General features: G+C 42.3%; 1 protein-coding gene across 1 annotated transcript in view; it reads right to left on the bottom strand.

Moving 5' to 3' along the window:
* Positions 1–9,684, bottom strand: part of CERS3 (ceramide synthase 3) — a 91,894-nt gene that overhangs the window by 42,326 nt on the left and 39,884 nt on the right. Inside the window, exons 5-6 of the mRNA XM_081831886.1 lie at positions 6,043–6,161; positions 197–278 (exon numbers count right to left, since the gene is read on the bottom strand). Of these exons, the coding sequence (XP_081688012.1) occupies positions 197–278; positions 6,043–6,161 (201 nt within the window). The remainder of the gene's footprint in view (positions 1–196; positions 279–6,042; positions 6,162–9,684) is intronic.

The raw sequence follows: 9,684 nt of genomic DNA, 5'->3' as shown, positions 1-9,684 counted from the left end.
GAGAGAGAGAGAGAGCACATGAGAGCGAGGAGGGTCAGAGGGAGAAGCAGGCTCCCCGCCGAGCAGGGAGCCCGATGCGGGACTCGATCCCGGGACTCCAGGATCATGACCTGAGCCGAAGGCAGTCGCTTAACCGACTGAGCCACCCAGGTGCCCATAGGCAACAGTTTTTAAAATCAAAGACAAATCCCCATCAAAGAATATCAAAGAGACAACTTACATCATAAAGAAATACAATTCCAGCAACAGTAATCATTAAGTAAAATGCAAATCGCCAGCTGCCAAAAGAAAGAAACATCTGGTAAAGGTGATTGACATGTGAGGAGAAATACATTTGGTAGGACAGTATTCTGGAAAGAATGCACGGGCACATCTAATTTGATATCCTGACTGCCACTTGTTTGATGGCTGTAGGGAAGTTGCTTAACCTCGGGAAGCCTTCATGTCTTCATCTATAAAATGGGAATGACAAAACTTACCTCAAAATGTAAAAAGAATTGAAGCTAATTTGTGAAAACTATTGATCAGGGTGCCCGGTATGAAGCAAGCAATAACAAGTGGGGGATACTGTTACGACTGTTTGCAGCGCGCCTGACACACAGTAGACAACGGGTTGACATTAGTACTAATCGAATCATTTATTTTAACCCCACTTAAGTCCCAGTGAAAAGGTTTCCATGCGGCCAGACTTCAGTCTTGTTTCTGAAAAGCAGATTTTGAAAAAAAAAAATCTTTTTCTCCTGTATGGAGAAAGACCTATAGATTAAGAGACTTAAAAGACATACCAGTCAACTGTATTGCATGGCTTTTATTAAGGTCCTGATTCAAACAAACAAACGGTAAAGAAAATTATGAGTTAATCAAGGTAATCTGAACACTGAATATTTACTATTATTAAAGTTTTTTTAAGATTTTATTTATTTATTTTAGAGAAAGAGAGAGAGAGAGAGGGCGCAAGAAGGGGGAGGGGCAGAAGGGGAGAGAGAGAGGAACAAGCAGACTCCCCGCTGAGTGCAGGGCCCAACACCAGGCTCGATCTTACGACCGTGAGACCACGACCTGAGCCAAAATCAAGAGTTCGCCCGCTTAACCGACTGAGCCACCCAGGCACCCGTTATTAAAGTTATTTTAAGGTATGATAGTGGTATTGCAATTTTGTTTAAAATAGAGTCCTTATCTCTTAGAGATACATACTAAAATATTTACAATGAAATCATACAAAGTCTGATATTTGTGTCAAAAGTAATCGTCAATGGGCGCCTGGGTGGCTCAGTTGGTTAAGCGACTGCCTTCGGCTCAGGTCATGATCCTGGAGTCCCGGGATCGAGTCCCGCATCGGGCTCCCTGCTCAGCAGGGAGTCTGCTTCTCCCTCTGACCCTCCCCCCTCTCATGTGCTCTCTCTCTCTCTCATTCTCTCTGTCTCAAATAAATAAAATCTTTAAAAAAAAAAAAAGTAATCGTCAATAATAACTTGGATGAAGGTGGTCAAAAGGAACACACTCTCAGTTACAGGATACGTAAGTACGGGGAATGTGACGTATGGCATGATGACTATAGTTGACGCTTTTGTATGGCATATTTAAAAGATGCTAAGTGAGTAGATCCTCAAGTTCTCATCACAAAGAGGAAGAAACATTTTTTTTCCTTTTTGTACCTCTATGAGATTATGGATGCTAACTAAACTTACTGTGGCAATCATTCCACAATATATGTAAGTCGAACCGTCACGCTGTACACCTTAAACTTATACAGTGACGCAGGTCAACTATATTTCAATAAAACTGACAGAAAAAAATTTATCCACAAAAACAGTCTGTGGGGGGAGGTGGTTAGGGGGGACACAGATGACCCAGGATTGCCATCAGTTGGTAATACTTAAAGTTGGTGATGGGAACATAGAACACATAGTTCATTATATCAGTCTTTCTATTTTTGTGTATGTTTATAACTTTGCAAAGTAAAGTTTCCAAAAAAGTACTGCTATTTTATTTCATGATTGCTGAAGCAACAATAATATTAAAAATAATATTTGTTGGGGCGCCTGGATGGCTCAGTTGGTTAAGTGGCTGCCTTTGGCTCAGGCCATGACCCCAGCGTCCTGGGATTGAGCCCCGAGTCTGGCTCCCTGCTCAGCGGAGAGCCTGCTTCTCCCTCTCCATCTGCCCCTCCCTCTGCTCAGGAGCTCTCTCTGTGTGTCAAATAAATAAATAAAATCTTAAAATAATAATAATAATAATAATAATAATGCTTGTTCCTTATTCTTGCATAATGCCTTAGAGTGCTTTCTTCAACATGCCTGAAAGCTAAGTAAGAAAGAGGAAGGCAGACATACACCCATTTTGTAGATGAACAATCAGGCTCCTTAAAGGCAAGACCAGTTCCCCCAGTTCCCCAGCTCCCACAGCTAAGCAGTAACACAGCTGAGGCTGAGTGCCGGTCTCTGGACTCTGAAGCCAGTGATGCTTCCTGAACATTGTCATTGACTATAGGCTAGATGATAGTCTTTCTTCCTGGCTTGCTTTGGTAGAGAAAGAAGTAGGGTTCCAGTCTTCAGAAATCTGAACCATAAAAATACCCAAAGAGCATTTTATAAAATGAGCTGGTTGAGACCTGTCCATCCTTGTTATATTTACGGCTGGTCCAGTGAAGGCCCACACTTAGATGCAGGCAGCATGCCTTTGGCTCCCTGGATTCTCGTGGCCAAACGGAAACAGAAAAAGTAGGATCAGACCTGCTGGCCACAAAGGAAGCCATAAGTCTAGGTGGCACATCTCGAATTGTTCGTTTCTCCAGCATTTACTGACCTCTTGACTTTGCACCAGGCACTGTGCTAAGCCTATGTGTGTTATCATATGTTTATCTTCACAACAAGTTTATGGACTAGGAACTGTAATTAGGCCCTCTCTATGGATAAAAGGTAGACAAGGTGGCTACCGCAGAGGGACACAGAGGTTGGGAGAGATCACATAACTCCCCCGGGGCTGTGCAGTGGCCATCAGATGCAAGTACCAAAACCAAGTGTTGCATTTTCCTGGACTGATCTGTTAGGCTTCATTACACTATCCCAGCGGTTCTCAAAATGTGTGCCAGGTATTCCTGGCATCCAAATATTTTCATAATATGACTACCGTGTTATGTGAGTTTCACTCATCCCTTCACAAGCTAACAGTGATTTCCAGAGGCCCCATGACAGGAGACGCCATCCTTGCTCAGAGTGCTTATGTACTCTTATGTTTTATAAATGTCCCAGCCTTTGTTTCTAGTATCGGTAGCCATAACACACACAAGCAAATGCTCTTTGGGGTCCTTCTTAATTTTTCAGAGGACAAAAAGCTTCTAAAACCAGAAAGTTCGAGAACCGCTACACTTCAGTAATTATGAGATGAATGACAAAGTACTTGTTGATGCTGTTTTACTAGTTTCAGATGGAAAAGGTAGTAAAGATCCCCCCTTTTTTTTTCCAGGAGAGGCTGAGATAAACATAATTGTAAGGGGAAAAAAATTCTTGGAAAAAAGAAAAATCCAGAAATTGATTGGTCAGGCCCAGATGGCAAGTGCAATCAGGGGGCAATGGAGAGAGAAGCTGCCAAGGCCAGCAACGGGGCTCAGGAAAGGGCAAGGCCCAATGGAGCAGGCAGGGACATGTCCCAGGGGTCAGCTAAGGCAAGGTGGCAGCCCAGCCAGCTAGAGGAGAGCTCTCCCTCCGGGGCTGGGGAAGCTGCCTACCTATCTACACCCGCTACTTGACAATTACCTGGGATTTTTATAATAAACTTCTTGCTGCTAGATGGAAATGCTTATTGAAAAAGAAAAGTGGGCAGCTAATATGAAGTTTACTTTAAAAATAAAGGATGCACTGTGGATTAAAATCCTGAATTCTGTGGAACAGGGTTCAGGGGGTCATCATTTAAAAAAGTAACCAAGTACAATAGCCAAGATATGGAAGCAACCTAGTGCCCATCGACAGATGAATGGATAAAGAAGATGTGATACGCACACACACACACACACACACAATGGAATACTAGTTGGCTATACAAAAATGAAATTCTTCTTTCTCTCTGACAAATAAATGAATAAAATCTTTAAAAAAAAAAGTGAAATCTTACCATTTGTGACAACATGGATGGAGCTAGAGAGTATTATGCTAAGTGAAATAAATCAGACAGAGAAAGACAAATACCATATGATTTCACTTACATGTAGGCTCTAAAAAAGAAAGCAAATGAACAGATAAAACAAAATAGAAACAGACTCACAGATACAGAGAACAATCTGGTGGTTGCCAGAGGGAGAGGGTAGAGGAATGGGTGAAACAAAGGAAGGAGATTCAAAGGTGCAAACTACCAGTTATTAAGTATTTAAAACTTGGGGATGCAATGTACAGCACAGGGGATATAATTAATAACATTGTTTATATGGCGGCAGATGGTTGCTAGATTTCTTGTTGTGATCACTTGGGAATGTATATAAATGTCAAATCACCATGTTGTACAGCTGAAACTAATCTAATATTGTATGTCAACCATACTTCAATTCAAAAAAAAGGAAGTAATCAAGGAAACAATACAGTAAACTTAAGGTGTTCCTCTTAATATTATAGAGGAGTTTCTGCCTGTTGGCAAGTAATTTGTTAAAGTTTGGTGTTGGGAAGTAAGTTTTCTGAGATTTCCCAAATGCCTGAGGCTAGGTAGCTCTTACTATGATTCCCACAGCACATTACATCGCTGGAGGAATAAAGTGCATTTTGCTTTAGTCTATTTATTTAGTCTATGATAGCGGTGTTCTGACTTTCAGGAAATTTGTGATATCTCTAAAGAAGAAGGTAAAGCTTACATTTTATTTGTTGGCCCACTTCTATATCCTGAATACACTGTATAATTTCCTGCCTTGTGTCTTTGCCTTACTTGAAACAAGCTACCCTCAAATCCTGATTTCTTTTCTCATGGAAATCCCAACCCATTCCTCAAGGTCATGTTCCCACTACCTCCTCTAGGTCTGGCCTCCTCTAAAAAGCCTTTTTCGAACGTGTCCAGATCTACTAACACCATCTCCTCTGACTGCCCACAATGCATCGAAACATGACCATGGACTACACGTGTCTAGGCTCATGTGCCATTGGGTGGAATAACTGGATGGCTATTGTGGTTTCATAAGCAACAGTCTTGTCTCCCTGAGTAGCTGTTTAAGGCTAGTGACCAGGCCTTCCACTTTAACTTCCCTCTTAAAATCTAGAACTCCACCCAATGTAGGAGAGTGCCCCGTACAGAGAAGACAGTAGACATAACCAGACATTTGTCTGGATATTAAGAAGAAGAAAAAAATAAGAGCAATGACCTGTCCTCATTTTTCACACAAGTGTCTGTTTATGCCACCAAGGGAGTGAACCAAAGTACAACAAAATTCTACAGGAGGGAAAAAAAAACCCCACAGAACTCAAATGAAACCAAAAATAAGTGTTATGCAGCCTCATTCCTCCCAGAGCATATTCAAAGTAGCCAGCTCTGGCAAAAATCCTACTTGGACCCCAACAGGTGCTGACCACCCCCCCCCACTAAAACCAACTGGGAAACCCAGAGGAACTGGCCATCCAGTCCACAGGCAAGGGGTGGGGGGCTGGAGGGGGGAATGAGTCAAGTGGGATGGAAGAACAGACACCTTCCCATTCTCTGCTCTTATAATGTGATTTAATAATTGGAATGTGATTAGAAACAGTTGATAAAGTCTTGCGACGTAGGGCCAACCTCTACCCTAAAAAAAAGAAACAGCAGTTAAGACGTTTGTATTTTTTTTCTGGACTTTAAGATAAGGACATCATACCTCCTATTCATCTTAGAGAGTTCATAGCTTCACCCCATTTCATCGAGAAGGAAACGGAATCAGAGACGGTAGATGGGCGACTAGCCTAAAACACCCAATTGGTAAGTGACAGGGCTGGGTCCAAACCCCTCTTCTGCTCCAACATTAGTGTTCTTTCTGAGATGACCATTCTGTTCCATATTATAAAACTGCAGCATTGCAAAAGCTTTGACTGTCCTTACCAAGCTTCCTGGAATTTCTTCATCCTGCAAGGCCTCCCTTGATTCCGCCGACTCCTAAACCATCTTTCCACCTGGCGCTCTGTCAAGTTACACTTCTTTGCCAGTCCGTAAATATCAGTCTGAAAAGGGACAACATGAATGAACAGGTGATAAAGAGTAGTCAGATGGGCAGGCAGTCAAGAGACGGTATGATTCGGTTACCAGAGCTTGCGCCCTGGAGAGAAGAGGCATTCTGCGTTAGCTCTGGAGCCAATGAATTTACCTCTTTTGCTTATGGGATCACACACACAGACACGCACACACACAGACCCACCAAAAAAAAAAAAAAAAATCCCAGCACTCTGAGTTACTAAGAAATATCAATACTCCATAATTTGGCAGCAACCCATACATTCGAGCTGCAGATGTGAGCTCACTCGTTCAGCAAAGTTTTATCTAGGCTTCCTAGGTACCAGGTAGAGAAGTACAGTTTAAGGTGTTAATCAGATCCAACCTCCTCATTTTTCCTACGAGAAATGGGAACACCAAGAGTTTTAGTAAGTTGTCCAAGACCTAAAATTAATAGTAAAGTGAGGATAAGAAGGTAGGCTAGTGGGGCACCTGGGTGGCTCAGTTGGTTAAACGACTGCCTTCAGCTCGGGTCATGATCCCAGGGTCCTGGGATCAAGCCCTGCATCGGGCTCCCTGCTCGGCGGGAAGCCTACTTCTCCCTCTCCCACTCCCCCTGCTTGTGTTCCCTCTCTCACTGTCTCTCTCTGTCAGATAAATAAAAAAAAAGATTAAAAAAAAAAAAAGAATGTAGGCTAGTGCACTTTCTGTTCTTTCACACGACCTTTGTGCTGGCTCCAAAAGATACGACAGGAAAAACTCAAAAGGTGTTGGCTATCACTTTCACGTTTAATCAGATGTAGAGCCCATTTCAAACTAATCCAAAATAATTCCAATCATAAAAAAATTAAGATCAAGGAATATACTAATGATGATCGCTTCTCTTCTGGGAAGCAGAATTTATTTTTAAATTTGGAAATAATACGGATGATGGATTAGCTCGAAGGTCATACACTTTGAAGCTCTCCGAGGGCCAGACCAAAAACACATATGATTGAGTGTATTCTTTCGCACAGGTAGGTTTTATATGCTAAACCTATGGTGTCTTCAACTGACACAAAGAAATAAGCTCTGTAAGTTTCTGAAATACCTGCCCTCTTGATTTTTCATTTTCCAACATAAGTACACGAAGTATTTCCATTTCCTCTTTACTAGAAAAAATAAAATGGCATCAAACTGACCCTCAGCTTCAGCGTTGAGGAGATAAGCAGGAGCGACTGACAAAGCAAACAGGAAAGCACCCGCTTTGCTCCAAAAGCGCAGCTGTGAACCAGCCCTCGCTGATGGCTCCAGAGGGAAAGCGCACACCCAGGATTTTGTTGTGACATGACTAGCACGTTCCAAATGTTGACCGATGCCTCAAAGTAAATTTAAGTAAATTTAGGACCAACATTGCGAGCGCTGAACAAAGCCTGCCTGATGGCTGGACACCCTCCAGTCTGGGACCAGTCATACAGTTTCTACTGTGTTATTGTGCAGAGTTCACCTAATTGTTCACGTGCGCAGGGTTAACAGTGGATAAAATTCATAAAGCAGCTCTCACACTGAAGACTGGCAAAGGCCTAATTGCAACTTCTATGTACCTCCTAAATTGCTACCTGTTATTTAATCTGCAAGAAGGAATGCAAAACAAAACACAGGATACAGCCCATATGATACTCTGTTTCTCTGTAACCTAACTGCCCTCTCTAACACCTTTTATAGGCCAAGGGTTCGCCACTGTTTGTGTTGTTGGTGTTGTGTTTTGTTTTTGAGCTCTTGAGGACACTGAGTTGGCAACCATTTATTGTTGCCTCCTTCTTGCAAGCATTGTGCTAATCATTGGGGATCGAAATGAATAATAACATGGACGTGGGGCCCGAAAGTAAGAAAACAAAACAAAGAATTCTAATGAAATACCATGAGTGCTAAGATAGGGGAAGATCAGGATACCATGGGACCTAACTCTGTGTAGGCACTTCCGGAAAGTTACACATAGGCTGGATCCTGAAAAAAGCCTCAGAGAAGGAGAGGGTAAAGAAAGGAAGGTCGTGTGGAGATGAGAGCAAGGGTGAGCAGGGAACCCCTGGGGAACAGAAAGAAGTCTGGCAGGGTAGAGCCATATGAAGAGGAGGGGAGGAAAGATGTGGCTACGCTCACATCAAGGGGGGCTTTGTCTGGGATTTATCCTGGGGGGGGGACAGGGCATTGGCACTGATAAAGTCCCCCTCCAGCGGCATGTACGGAATGGAGGAGCAGGCGTATGTCCGGAGTTGGACACCATGTTCACTTTGCCCTTGCGTCCAAGGTCTTTGTTCTCACAACTCTGGAGGTCTGGATTCACTAACCCACACAGCTCATCATACTCCCTCGCGGGAAGCAATTCATTTTTATTATCCCATCATTTCTATACATATCTGCTTAATAAATGCATCTAGAAATAGCACTCGAACATGATTTGAAGCAATTTATTTTCTCTCTTGGAGCACAGATGAATCGGGTGTAACATCAGTCTTGACAATACTGACTCCATTCACTACAATATTATTGGGATGGAAATCCTCTTGCAAACAAAAGTCTCTGGAAGTAATTTCTTATCGATACATAAAACAAGCACTTATTGAACACCTACAATGCACAGAAAATTGTGCCAGATGTTATGTTGGTATTTCTTTAACTGTCACATGGCTCTTTTCTCTCCATAGCAGGGAAACTTGATAAAGACCAAATTTCCTCATTTTAAACTTCCTAAAATGCTGACCTGAAGGTTTTGCTATAGCAAACATATCAAGTAATTGAGAGCATAGCACCGTTCTTCATGTTTTATACAAGGTATTACCCGAGTGCTTTATTCTCAAACAGAAAGAGAGAAAAATAACGAGGACTCTGAAAGAGCCCGAAGTTTTCATAACCACAGCTAAGTAATTTCCCTTTTGAAAAATGTGAAATGATGCTTGGGCGTTTATTATCGCCACTGTTAACAGCAGTATTGAAAGGAACAAGAGCAGTCCTTTGGAGCACATGGAAATGAAGAACATGTGGAAAAGGCTTGTCAGACTGTCCTCATTTTAGAAAACAAACAGACAAGGGAGTCCAGTACAGAACCTGAGGGCAGAAGTTACAGACAGTGCTGGCTAGCTGTGAACAATTCTGGACGCGATGCCACACGCTATGGTCAGACCTCCATATGAGCCCAACCAGACCCATGATAGAAACAGTCATCGTAGATGCAACTGAACTTTGCAAATAAAGTTAGGCACCCTTAAAATCTATCAATCCTAAACTGTGCGAGCACATGCTCTTGACTTTTAAAATGACTGGTGATCCAATAGCCAAACTATGGAAAGAGCCAAGATGTCCATCAACAGATGAATGGATAAAGAAGATGTGGTATATATATACAATGGAATATCATGCAGCCATAAAAAGGAATGAAATCTTGCCATTTGCAACAATGTGGATGGAACTGGAGGGTATTATGCTGAGCGAAATAAGTCAATCAGAGAAAGACATGCCTCATATGACCTCACTGATATAAGGAATTCTTAATCTCAG

The sequence above is a fragment of the Leptonychotes weddellii genome, chromosome 9, assembly GCF_054177405.1.
Source record: "Leptonychotes weddellii isolate Sample4059 chromosome 9, ASM5417740v2, whole genome shotgun sequence".
Taxonomy (NCBI): domain Eukaryota; kingdom Metazoa; phylum Chordata; class Mammalia; order Carnivora; family Phocidae; genus Leptonychotes; species Leptonychotes weddellii.
The sequence above is the reverse complement of the archived record's forward strand: the minus strand, read 5'-3'. Positions and strand labels throughout refer to the sequence as shown.